General features: G+C 42.6%; 3 protein-coding genes across 5 annotated transcripts in view; 2 read left to right on the plus strand and 1 right to left on the minus strand.

Moving 5' to 3' along the window:
* Positions 1 to 14,026, minus strand: part of LOC139561635 (butyrophilin subfamily 3 member A2-like) — a 1,433,431-nt gene that overhangs the window by 1,281,024 nt on the left and 138,381 nt on the right. The gene's annotated exons all lie outside the window — the stretch shown is intronic.
* Positions 1 to 14,026, plus strand: part of LOC139561637 (low affinity immunoglobulin gamma Fc region receptor II-b-like) — a 286,052-nt gene that overhangs the window by 61,938 nt on the left and 210,088 nt on the right. The gene's annotated exons all lie outside the window — the stretch shown is intronic.
* The window catches only part of LOC139561632 (Fc receptor-like protein 5), a gene marked incomplete in the record, with an annotated part of 1,233,720 nt that overhangs the window by 5,319 nt on the left and 1,214,375 nt on the right, over positions 1 to 14,026 (plus strand). Inside the window, 1 exon segment of the mRNA XM_071378856.1 lies at positions 6,036 to 6,386. Coding sequence (XP_071234957.1) covers positions 6,036 to 6,386 — 351 coding nt within the window.

Consider the following 14,026-nt stretch of genomic DNA (forward strand, 5'->3'; position numbering starts at 1 on the left):
CTCCTTCACTGCAGCCGAGGTGAGTAAAACATTTAAAGCATTTAAATGTAACAGTATACCTTTACGTCCGTCCCCTCGCCCATATCCTGGCGCGAACCAGGGACCCTCTGCACACATCAACAACTGACACCCACGAAGCATTGTTACCCATCGCTCCAAAAAGGCCACGGCTAGCTAGCCATTTCACATTGACTTTAGTCACATGTAAACATATTAACTCCCGCAAGGCTGCAGGCCCAGACAGCATTCCCAGCCGCATCCTCAGAGCATGCGCAGACCAGCTGGCTGGTGTGTTTAAGGACATATTCAATCAATCCTTATCCCAGTCTGCTGTTCCCACATGCTTCAAGAGGGCCACCATTGTTCCTGTTCCCAAGAAAGCTAAGGTAACTGAGCTAAATGACTACCGCCCCGTAGCACTCACTTCCGTCATCATGAAGTGCTTTGAGAGACTAGTCAAGGACCATATTACCTCCACCCTACCTGACACCCTAGACCCACTCCAATTTGCTTACCGACCCAATAGGTCCACAGACGACGCAATCGCAACCTCACTGCACACTGCCCTAACCCATCTGGACAAGAGGAATACCTATGTGAGAATGCTGTTCATTGACTACAGCTCAGCATTTAACACCATAGTTCCCTCCAAACTCGTCATTAAGATCGAGACCCTGGGTCTCGACCCCTCCCTGTGCAACTGGGTCCTGGACTTCCTGACGGGCCGCCCCCAGGTGGTGAGGGTAGGTAACAACATCTCCACCCCGCTGATCCTCAACACTGGGGCCCCACAAGGGTGCGTTCTGAGCCCTCTCCTGTACTCCCTGTTCACCCACGACTGCGTGGCCATGCACGCCTCCAACTCAATCATCAAGTTTGCGGACGACACTACAGTGGTAGGCTTGATTACCAACAACGACGAGACGGCCTACAGGGAGGAGGTGAGGGCCCTCGGAGTGTGGTGTCAGGAAAATAACCTCACACTCAACGTCAACAAAACAAAGGAGATGATTGTGGACTTCAGGAAACAGCAGAGGGAGCACCCCCCTATCCACATCGACGGGACAGTAGTGGAGAAGGTGGAAAGTTTTAAGTTCCTCGGTGTACACATCACGGACAAACTGAATTGGTCCAGCCACACAGACAGCGTTGTGAAGAAGGCGCAGCAGCGCCTCGTCAACCTCAGGAGGCTGAAGAAATTCGGCTTGTCACCAAAAGCACTCACAAACTTCTACAGATGCACAATCGAGAGCATCCTGTCGGGCTGTATCACCGCCTGGTACGGCAACTGCTCGGCACACAACCGTAAGGCTCTCCAGAGGGTAGTGAGGTCTGCACAACGCATCACCAGGGGCAAACTACCTGCCCTCCAGGACACCTACACCACCCGATGTCACAGGAAGGCCATAAAGATCATCAAGGACAACAACCACCCGAGCCACTGCCTGTTCACCCCGCTATCATCCAGAAGGCGAGGTCAGTACAGGTGCATCAAAGCTGGGACCGAGAGACTGAAAAACAGCTTCTATCTCAAGGCCATCAGACTGTTAAACAGCCACCACTAACATTTAGTGGCCGCTGATGGAAATTTATGTAAAAATGTATCACTAGCCACTTTAAACTATGCCACTTTTTTTACTTTTTGTTTATATACCCTACATTATCATCTCATATGTATATACTGTACTTTATACCATCTACTGCATCTTGCCTATGCCGTTCTGTACCATCACTCATTCATATATCTTGATGTACATATTCTTTATCCCTTTACACTTGTGTGTGTGTGTAAGGTAGTAGTTGTGGAATTGTTAGGTTAGATTACTTGTTGGTTATTACTGCATTGTCAGAACTAGAAGCACAAGCATTTCGCTACACTCGCATTAACATCTGCTAACCATGTGTATGTGACCATTAACATCTGCTAACCATGTGTATGTGACCATTAACATCTGCTAACCATGTGTGTGTGACCATTAACATCTGCTAACCATGTGTATGTGACCATTAACATCTGCTAACCATGTGTATGTGACCAATAAAATGTGATTTGATTGAGACTTGTTTGCTAGTTGAGATTTCTGCTCTTCACTCCGTTGTCAGTTTAGTTTACTACTATATTTCACTGATCTTAGTAGCTGTTAACATTTACATTACATTACATTTAAGTCATTTAGCAGACGCTCTTATCCAGAGCGACTTACAAATTGGTGCATTCACCTTATGATATCCAGTGGAACAACCACTTTACAATAGTGCATCTAACTCTTTTAAGGGGGGGGGTTAGAAGGATTACATTATCCTATCCTAGGTATTCCTTAAAGAGGTGGGGTTTCAGGTGTCTCCGGAAGGTGGTGATTGACTCCGCTGACCTGGCGTCGTGAGGGAGTTTGTTCCACCATTGGGGTGCGAGAGCAGCGAACAGTTTTGACTGGGCTGAGCGGGAACTGTACTTCCTCAGAGGTAGGGAGGCGAGCAGGCCAGAGGTGGATGAACGCAGTGCCCTTGTTTGGGTGTAGGGCCTGATCAGAGCCTGAAGGTACGGAGGTGCCGTTCCCCTCACAGCTCCGTAGGCAAGCACCATGGTCTTGTAGCGGATGCGAGCTTCAACTGGAAGCCAGTGGAGAGAGCGGAGGAGCGGGGTGACGTGAGAGAACTTGGGAAGGTTGAACACTAGACGGGCTGCGGCGTTCTGGATGAGTTGTAGGGGTTTAATGGCACAGGCAGGGAGCCCAGCCAACAGCGAGTTGCAGTAATCCAGACGGGAGATGACAAGTGCCTGGATTAGGACCTGCGCCGCTTCCTGTGTGAGGCAGGGTCGTACTCTGCGAATGTTGTAGAGCATGAACCTACAGGAACGGGTCACCGCCTTGATGTGAGTTGAGAACGACAGGGTGTTGTCCAGGATCACGCCAAGGTTCTTAGCGCTCTGGGAGGAGGACACAATGGAGTTGTCAACCGTGATGGCGAGATCATGGAACGGGCAGTCCTTCCCCGGGAGGAAGAGCAGCTCCGTCTTGCCGAGGTTCAGCTTGAGGTGGTGATCCGTCATCCACACTGATATGTCTGCCAGACATGCAGAGATGCGATTCGCCACCTGGTTATCAGAGGAGGGAAAGGAGAAGATTAATTGTGTGTCGTCTGCATAGCAATGATAGGAGAGGCCATGTGAGGATATGACAGAGCCAAGTGACTTGGTGTATAGCGAGAATAGGAGAGGGCCTAGAACAGGACACCAGTGGTGAGAGCACGTGGAGCGGAGACAGATTCTCGCCACGCCACCTGGTAGGAGCGACCTGTCAGGTAGGACGCAATCCAAGCGTGGGCCGCGCCGGAGATGCCCAACTCGGAGAGGGTGGAGAGGAGGATCTGATGGTTCACAGTATCAAAGGCAGCCGATAGGTCTAGAAGGATGAGAGCAGAGGAGAGAGAGTTAGCTTTAGCAGTGCGGAGCGCCTCCGTGACACAGAGAAGAGCAGTCTCAGTTGAATGACTAGTCTTGAAACCTGACTGATTTGGATCAAGAAGGTCATTCTGAGAGAGATAGCAGGAGAGCTGGCCAAGGACGGCACGTTCAAGAGTTTTGGAGAGAAAAGAAAGAAGGGATACTGGTCTGTAGTTGTTGACATCGGAGGGATCGAGTGTAGGTTTTTTCAGAAGGGGTGCAACTCTCGCTCTCTTGAAGACGGAAGGGACGTAGCCAGCGGTCAAGGATGAGTTGATGAGCGAGGTGAGGTAAGGGAGAAGGTCTCCGGAAATGGTCTGGAGAAGAGAGGAGGGGATAGGGTCAAGCGGGCAGGTTGTTGGGCGGCCGGCCGTCACAAGACGCAAGATTTCATCTGGAGAGAGAGGGGAGAAAGAGGTCAAAGCACAGGGTAGGGCAGTGTGAGCAGAACCAGCGGTGTCGTTTGACTTAGCAAACGAGGATCGGATGTCGTCGACCTTCTTTTCAAAATGGTTGACGAAGTCATCCGCAGAGAGGTAGGAGGGGGGGAGGAGGGGGAGGAGGATTCAGGAGGGAGGAGAAGGTGGCAAAGAGCTTCCTAGGGTTAGAGGCAGATGCTTGGAATTTAGAGTGGTAGAAAGTGGCTTTAGCAGCAGAGACAGAAGAGGAGAATGTAGAGAGGAGGGAGTGAAAGGATGCCAGGTCCGCAGGGAGGCGAGTTTTCCTCCATTTCCGTTCGGCTGCCCGGAGCCCTGTTCTGTGAGCTCGCAATGAGTCGTCGTGCCACGAAGCAGGAGGGGAGGACCGAGCCGGCCTGGAGGATAGGGGACATAGAGAGTCAAAGGATGCAGAAAGGGAGGAGAGGAGGGTTGAGGAGGCAGAATCAGGAGATAGGTTGGAGAAGGTTTGAGCAGAGGGAAGAGATGATAGGATGGAAGAGGAGAGAGTAGCGGGGGAGAGAGAGCGAAGGTTGGGACGGCACGAAACCATCCGAGTAGGGGCAGTGTGGGAAGTGTTGGATGAGAGCGAGAGGGAAAAGGATACAAGGTAGTGGTCGGAGACTTGGAGGGGAGTTGCAATGAGATTAGTGGAAGAACAGCATCTAGTAAAGATGAGGTCAAGCGTATTGCCTGCCTTGTGAGTAGGGGGGAAGGTGAGAGGGTGAGGTCGAAAGAGGAGAGGAGTGGAAAGAAGGAGGGAGAGAGGAATGAGTCAAAGGTAGACGTGGGGAGGTTAAAGTCACCCAGAACTGTGAGAGGTGAGCCATCCTCAGGAAAGGAACTTATCAAGGCGTCAAGCTCATTGATGAACTCTCCAAGGGAAACTGGAGGGCGATAAATGATAAGGATGTTAAGCTTGAAAGGGCTGGTAACTGTGACAGCATGGAATTCAAAGGAGGCGATAGACAGATGGGTCAGGGGAGAAAGAGAGAATGTCCACTTGGGAGAGATGAGGATCCCAGTGCCACCACCCCGCTGACCAGAAGCTCTCGGGGTGTGCGAGAACACGTGGGCAGACGAGGAGAGAGCAGTAGGAGTAGCAGTGTTATCTGTGGTAATCCATGTTTCCGTCAGTGCCAAGAAGTCGAGGGACTCTGATGTAATAGTTTCTACAGTGCTGCTATTCGGTAGAAGTTGGCTAGCTGGCTAGCTAGCAGTGTTGACTACGTTAGAAGGACGAAAATAGCTGGCTAGCTAACCTCGATAATTACTCTAAACTACACAATTATCTTTGATACAAAGACGGCTATGTAGCTAGCTAAGAAAAAAATGCTAAGATCAAACAAATCAAACCGTTGTACTGTAATGAAATGAAATGAAATGTAATACTACCTGTGGAGCGAAGCGAAATGCGACTACTCGCTACAACGTGCAGATCGCGCCTCTATGTTTAATATAATACACATACTCATCATTATTAATTTCGGTTGCCAGATGTGAAGTTTGTTCTATAGAAAGTATTTGACCCTGCCAACCCCCCCCCTTCTAATTTCCTTAATTTTGTGTTTGTGTTTTGAGTCAAGTACTTTTCTGTGGCACACATCAGAGTCAAATACTTTCAAATACTTTGTATAGAACAAATGTCAGGATAGGCAACCGAAATGAATAATTAATGTATGTGTGTTATATTTAACATAGAGGAGGGAGTCAAATGTAGGCAATAAACATTTCAACTACTAGTTGAATAAGACATGGGAGAGATGACGAGTTTTGGAAAAGAGATTTATAGACTAATACACTTGAAACAAACTGAAAACTGCCCGACAGGACAGTGAGTCAGTCTTTCCTAATCATTGAGTCAGTTTAGAGAAATTAAAAACATCTTGTTTTGACAGACCGACAATACTGAGATAACGTCAAGTGCGATCAAACCGCCATGAAACGCAGCTTTAAGGACACAAATAAAACATGCTTTCTGCTACTGAAATACTGACAACGGAAGAGCAGAAATCTCAACTAGCAAGTCTCAGCAATGAAGAATTGAGTGTGTTCACGAAGCGGGGGGTTTGTCACAACACCGGCATGCCAGCACTAAAACTGCTGGCCAGGGTCTGACAGCCGGATCATTTTGTCATTTTGTTTTTCTCCAGAGTCGTCTGAGGTTGTTGGTTCGGCTGACCCAGTCGTTGCCTTAGCTGGTGATGACGTCATTCTACCATGTTCCCTAAAACCCAGTGTCGGTGCTGAGGACATGACAGTGGAGTGGACAGGACTGTACCTGAAAACAAGAAATGTCCATCTTTACCGTCAAGGTCGAGACTCCAATGTGGAGCAGTTTCCATCCTACAGGGGAAGGACATCAATGTTTCATGAAGAACTGAAGAATGGCAACGTCTCCTTAAAGCTGACCAGAGTTACTCTCTCTGATGCTGGAAGCTACATGTGCTTCATTCCAACACTGACCGGCCAGGTGAAGGAAACCACCGTTCAACTCTTTGTTGGTGAGTCATGAATACTGGAGATGTGATCAGAGGTTGTATTGGTAAATCTGGCTAAATGATTGGCTGCTAAAATATCAACATGTCTTCCTCCCTCATCATTCCTTCCTCTGTTATAGATCATGTATTCAGCTGGTCTTCCTCCCTCATCATTCCTTCCTCTGTTATAGATCATGTATTCAGCTGGTCTTCCTCCCTCATCACTCCTTCCTCTGTTATAGATCATGTATTCAGCAGCTCAGCACACAGCCTTTACAACACACTCCTCACACATCAAAACCTCCCACACTGTCACACTGCTTTGTCCCAATATTCCTACTACCTACTGTTGACTCACTGTCTGTGTCCTAATATTCCTACTACCTACTGTTGACTCACAGTAGTTACTATGTACTGATAGTGATACATACTATAGAGAAGGTATTGTATAGCCAACAGCATTGTGCTGCTTTGTTAATTGATTTGTCCAAGGTGTTTGACACAGTGAAAAAATTGATGCAGAGATTGTCAAACAGGTATTTCATGTAAAGCTGTTGCTGGTTTAATGATTATCTCAGTGTTACATCACAATGTATTCAGGATGATGACATGTTAATACTGGAGTGCTTCTGACCAACCTTTCTTCTTCGCGCACACAACACCCAGTGAAATAGCAGCGCGCCAAAATTAAAAACAGAAATACTCATAATAATAATTCATAAGTCATACAAGTGTTATACATCGGTTTAAACATGAACTTCTTGTTAATTCAGCCACAGTGTCAGATTTCAAAAAGGCTTTACGGCGAAAGCAAACCATACGATTATCTGAGGACAGCGCCCAGCATACAAATGCATGACAAATCATATTTCAACCCGCCAGGCACGACACAAAAGTCAGAAATAACGATATAATTCATGCCTTACCTTTGAAGATCTTCTTCTGTTGGCACTCCAATATGTCCATTAAACATCACAAATGGTACTTTTGTTCGATAAATTCTGTCGTCATATCCCCAAATTTATTTGGCGCGTTTGATTGAGAAAATACACCGGTTCCAACTTGCGCAACATGACTACAAAATAATGTAAACTTGATCCAAACATTTCAAACAACTTTCCGAATCCAACTTTAGGTATTTTTAAACGTAAATAATTGATACAATTTATGACGGGATAAACTGTGTTCAATACCGGACCAAAACAAAATGAGGTCGCCCCAACCACAACAGGACACTTGGCTCGACTTCCAGAAAGGATACTTCTTCATTTCTCAAAGGGAAAACATCAACCAATTTCTAAAGACTGTTGACATCTAGTTGGAGCGATAGGAACTGCAAGCAAGTGCTTTAGAAATCTAGATCCACATAGAAAACCTATTGGAAAGAGAGTGACCTCAAAAAGAAAAGAATTGTGGAGGGTTTGTCCTCAGGGTTTCACCTGTCGAATAAGTTATGTTATACTCACAGACATAATTTTAACCGTTTTAGAAACTTTAGAGTATTTTCTATCCACACCGACCAATTATATGCATATCCTAGCTTCTGGGCCTGAGTAGCAGGCAGTTTACTCTGGGCACACTTTTCATCCGGACGTGAAAATAGTGCCCCCTAGCCTTAATTCATACTGGATTGCTGCAGTGTTCTGTTCATGACTTCTGACCATCTTTCTGTTAATACTGGAGTGCTGCAGGGTTCTGTTAATACTGGAGTGCTGCAGGGTTCTGTTAATACTGGAGTGCTGCAGGGTTCTGTTCATGACTTCTGACTGTCTTTCTGTTAATACTGGAGTGCTGCAGGGTTCTGTTAATACTGGAGTGCTGCAGGGTTCTGTTAATACTGGAGTGCTGCAGGGTTCTGTTAATACTGGAGTGCTGCAGGGTTCTGTTAATACTGGAGTGCTGCAGGGTTCTGATCATGACTTCTGACCATCTTTCTGTTAATACTGGAGTGCTGCAGGGTTCCATTCTGTTCATGACTTCTGGGGCCGTTATTGTTCACTATTTAAGTAATACCTTGTGTGAAAACATTGCTGAGGCAGAGGTCCATCTATATGCAGATGTGACTATCATCTATAGCCCTGATCCCACACCAGATTAGGAAGTGTTTAATGTTGATTAGGTATTTCTCAAACAGCAGGATGTGTTTAATGTTGTTGATTAGACATTTCTCAAATAGCAGGAAGTGTTTAGTGTTGTTGATTAGGCATTTTTCAAATAGCAGGAAGTGTTTAATGTTGTTGACTAGTCATTTCTCAAATAGCAGGAAGTGTTTAACCTTTCTGGGAAGGGGGTTCCGCTAGCGGAACACCTGGCCTACAGACAGTGAAATTGCAGGGCACTAAATTCAAACAACAGAAATCTCTTAATTAAAATTCCTCAAACATACAAGTATTATACACCATTTTAAAAATAAATCCAACCACAGTGTCCGATTTCAAAAAGGCTTTACGGCGAAAGCACACCATGCGATTATGGTAGGACAGCGCCTAGCCACAAAAACCATACAGCCATTTTCCAAAGAAGGAGAGGTGTCACAAAAGTCAGAAATAGCGTTAAAATTAATCACTTACCTTTGATGAGCTTCATCTGGTGGCACTCCCAGGACTTCATGTTAGACAATAAATGTTTGTTTTTGTTCGATAAAGTGAATCTTTATGTCCAAAAACCTCATTTGAAATTGCCGTGTTTTGTTCAGAAATGCATTGTCTCAAACAAACATCCGGTGAAAATGCAGAGAGCCACATCAAATTACAGAAATACTCATCATAAACATTAATATAAGTTACAAGTGTTATACATGTCCAAATACCTCCTTTTTGTTCACGCGTTTAGTCCAGTAATCCAAATGCACAAAGCACGGGCACAAAGTCTAGACGGAAAGTCAAAAAGTTCCCTTTAGAGTTCGTAGAAAGATGTCAAACGATGTTTCTAATCAATCCTCAGGGTGTTTTTATCATAAATATTCAATAATGTTTCAACCGGAAAGGGAACGGAGCTTGCGTGACTAAACTAAAGGCTTTCAGCTGAGCCATCTGCTTAGAGTGGTCTTATTCGCTCCCCTTTCACAATAGAAGCCTGAAACAACTTCTAAAGACAGTTGACATCTAGTGGAAGCTAGATGTGCAATCTGACCCCACAGACACTGGATATTCCATAGGCATTCACTTGAAAACTACAAACCTCAGAATTCCCACTTCCTGGTTGGATTTTTCTCAGGTTTTTGCCTGCCAAATCAGTTCTGTTATACTCACAGACACTATTTTAACAGTTTCGGAAACTTTAGAGTGTTATCTATCCAAATCTACAAATTATATTCATATCATATCTTCTGGACCCGAGAAGCAGGCAGTTTAATTTGGGCATGCTTTCATCCAAAATTCCGAATGCTGCCCCCTACCCTAGAGATGTTAACTGAAGACTTTTAGTAGTAGATGTTTCGGCGGTTGTCGGTCTTCGCGTTCAATGATAACGAATTCCTAGCTGCAGACTAGTAATTAATATCAAAGACTTGTTCTTATTCTGTCGGTATCGATAGTCTAAGAGTTTAACCACGTGGTATGGTTAATATGGCTGCAATCCAGTTAACGGGATCGATATGACAAAAGCCAGTGAAAGTGCAGGGCGCCAAATTCAAACAACAGAAATATCATAATTAAAATTCCTCAAACATACATGTGTCTTATACCATTTTAAAGGTAATCTTGTTGTTAATCCCACCAAAGTGTCCGATTTCAAATTGGCTTTTCAGCCAAAGCACCAGAAACGATTATGTTAGGTCACCACCAACTCACAGAAAAATTCAGCCATTTTTCCAGCCAAAGAGAGGAGTCACAAAAAGCACAAATAGAGATCAAATTAATCACTAACCTTTGATGATCTTCATCAGATGACACTCATAGGACTTCATGTTACACAATACATATATGTCTTGTTCGATTAAGTTCATATTTATATCCAAAAACCTCCGTTTACATTGGTGCCATGTTCAGAAATGCCTCCAAAATATCCAGAGAAACTACAGAGAACCACGTCAAATAACAGAAATACTCATCATAAACTTTGATAAAAGATACATGTTTTACATAGAATTAAAGATACACTTGTTCTTAATGCAACCGCTGTGTCAGATTTCAAAAATCTTTACGGCAAAAGCACAATATTCAATTATCTGGGAACAGTGTTCAGCCACAAAAGGAAGCCATACAGTTACCCGCCAAATTGTGCAGTCAACAAAACTCATAAAAAGCATTATAAATCTTCACTTACCTGTGATGATCTTCGTCGGAATGCACTCCCAGGACTCCCACTTCCAGAAGAAATGTTCATTTTGTTTGGTAATGTCCATCATTTATGTCCAAATAGCTATTTTAGCTATGTTTGGTAAACAAATCCAACGCCAGGAAGCGCGTTCACTAAAAGCAGACGAAATGTCAAAAAGTTCCGTAACAGTCCGTAGAAACATGTCAAACGATGTATTGAATCAATCTTTAGAATATTTTTAACATAAATCTTGAATAACGTTCCAACCGGAGAATTACATTGACTTCAGATGAGCGATGGAACAGAGCTCCCTCATGTGAACGCGCATGGTCAAAGAATGGTCAGGTCATGGCAGACCTTCGGCCCCCCTTCACAGTAGAGGCATCATACAAGATTTTACAGAGTGTTGACATCTAGTGGAAGCCGTAGGAAGTGCAAACTCATCCATATCTCGCTGTGAATTCAATGGGATCTTGGTTGAAAATCGACCAGCCTCAGTTTTAGAAACTTCAGAGTGTTTTCTATCCAATACTAATAATAATATGCATATATTTGTAACTAGCAGGCCGTTTACACTCGGCACCTCTGTGCACCTTTCATCCAAGCTACTCAATACTGCCCCTGCAGCCATAAGAAGTTAAAAGATTCAGCCATCTACTCAATCGTCTCAAACCTCTCGTTATCGAGGTAAACTGGTCTCAACCTTAGTCCTCTCGTAATTGAGAAAAACAATTGGTTTTGGAAATTGGAATTGGAAAGTCTGGTGATAGAAAACCCAGGTGGGTTTTTTTTTTTTTTTTTTTTTTTTTTTTTGCGGGTGGATCAGCTTAATATTGCGGAAAGAATGTTGTTTCCAATGTAATTGTCTGCATCATTTCCAATCCCCCATATTTTTTGGGGTAAATATATATATCCATACACGCATGCATACATATACACATATATACATACACATACCTATATAGACATACATACTTTTTTAAAGAAGATACCTTTATTATTATTCCCCGCACCCTACCACCGATCCCCCAATTGGAGTAAACTAATAAACACTTCTGCTTTTACCTTCAATTTATACATCTTATACCCATCTTACAGACACAGTCCACTTTACAATAGTTCTCTCTCATTTGTTCTTAGTCCTTCCTCTATTTCTGTTGTCCATCCAATTTTATTTCCACTTGTAACTGTGCTATTTCACAAAAGCTCCGCACCTATACACATTTCACAGATCCCGTATGCCCTACATTGTTTATCTTGTTATTAGTCCCACCCTTCAGTTCCACTCAACCCCTCCCATCTATCTTCCAACATCATCCATTTCGGATTTTTATTTGCCATATATTTTTCAACTGTGCTGTGATGCTTCACAAAAGACTTGAACCTTCCTATTCTCATAGCTTCTATAGATTGTAAATTAAAAATAAACATTTTTGCTAAAATAATTATTATATTATTGATTGATTGACTATGGCTTTTCAAATCCCCCAGTATTGCTATCTGTAGCGTTAGTTTTAGGCAAATGTTGCAATTCTTCAGCCATTCCTGGACCTGTGACCAAAAACGAGCTACATATGGACAATACCAAAATAAATGATCTAATGACTCTGCCTCCTCACAACAGAATCTGCAGAGCTGGGAAGATTGTATACCCCATATATATAACATTCTATTAGTTGCAAGAATTTTGTACAGTAATTTAAATTGAAAAATTAGAAGTTTTGAATCCGGCGTTGTTTTGCGTATCAATTCATAAACCATGTGCCATGGAATGGGTACATCGAAAATCTCTTCCCAACTATTTTGCAATTTATATGGCACAGCTGTCAGTTTTTTGGTCCTTAAATGAAATTGGTATATGTTTTTATTTATCACACTTTTCTTTAACCATTTATGTTCTTTAATACAGGGCCGACATACAAGTTCCTTACTTTTTTCCCCTTCTACTTGACTCTTCCATTTTTGTGGTAATGCTGCAATTAATTGGTTGTAATTTTGGGTAGAGCAGACATTTCCATATGTCTGTGTTAGCTGCATGTGTGACATAACTCCACCAGTCCTATTTATGATATCATTCACAAAAATTATAGCTTTTTTAAACATTTCTTCAATAAATACAGTTTTTTTTATCAATTACTATATTTGAATTTAACCACAATATTTGTTGTACTATTTGTTCCGTCCTTTCAGGTGGATTAAACTGAAATTGCAACCAACTTTCTAAGGCTTGTTTAAAAAATAAGGATATTTTGGAGATTATTTCCTTTTCAAACAACCGAAAGTGAGCAGGTGTAATCTGAATAAAGGGGAAAAGGCCCTTCTTGAATATAGGATGAGACATTCGTACCAATTTACTAGAGAACCAGTTTGGATTTAAGTATAACTTTTGTATAACTGATGCCTTTAGTGAGAGGTCTAATGCTTTAATATTTAATAATTTCTGCCCTCCGAATTCATATTCGTTATATAAATAGGCCCTTTTAATTTTATCTGGCTTGCCGTTCCAAATAAAATTGAATATTTTTTGTTCATATAATTTAAAAAGCAGGTCACTAGGTGTAGGCAAAACCATAAGCAAATAGGTAAACTGTGATATGACTAAAGAGTTAATCAGGGTGATTTTTCCACAAATAGACAGGTATTTTCCTTTCCATGGTAGCAAGATCTTATCTATTTTTGCTAACTTTCTATAAAAATGTATTGGAGTGAGATCATTTCTTTCTTTTGGGATTTTTATACCGAGTATGTCCACATCTCCGTCAGACCATTTAATTGGTAAACTACATGGCAATATAAAATGTGTATTTTTTAGTGATCCAATACGTAATATGGTACATTTATCATAATTTGGTTTTAATCCAGAGAGAATAGCAAAGGTATCTAGATCCTCTATGAGGCCCTGGAGAGACTCTAGTTGTGGTTTTAAAAGAAAACATGAATCATCAGCGTACAATGACACCTTAGTTTTTAAGCCACGGATTTCTAATCCCTTAATATTAATGTTTGATCTAATTTTAACAGCTAACATTTCGATGGCAATAATAAATAGATATGCCGATAGTGGACAACCTTGTTTTACCCCTCTAGATAGTTTAAAACTTTCTGAGATGTAGCCATTATTTACTATTTTACACCTAGGGTTACTATACATAATTTTAACCCATTTTATAAGAGATTCCCCAAAATTGAAATATTCTAGGCATTTATATATAAACTCCAGTCGTACTTTATCAAAAGCCTTTTCAAAATCAGCTATGAAAACCAGGCCTGGTGTCCCCGATATTTCATAGTGTTCTATTGTTTCCAGTACTTGCCTTATATTATCTCCAATGTATCGTCCATGTAAAAAACCTGTCTGATTAGGATGAATAATATCTGACAAAACTTGTTTTATTCTATGCGCC

The sequence above is a fragment of the Salvelinus alpinus genome, chromosome 31 (assembly GCF_045679555.1).
Source record: "Salvelinus alpinus chromosome 31, SLU_Salpinus.1, whole genome shotgun sequence".
Taxonomy (NCBI): domain Eukaryota; kingdom Metazoa; phylum Chordata; class Actinopteri; order Salmoniformes; family Salmonidae; genus Salvelinus; species Salvelinus alpinus.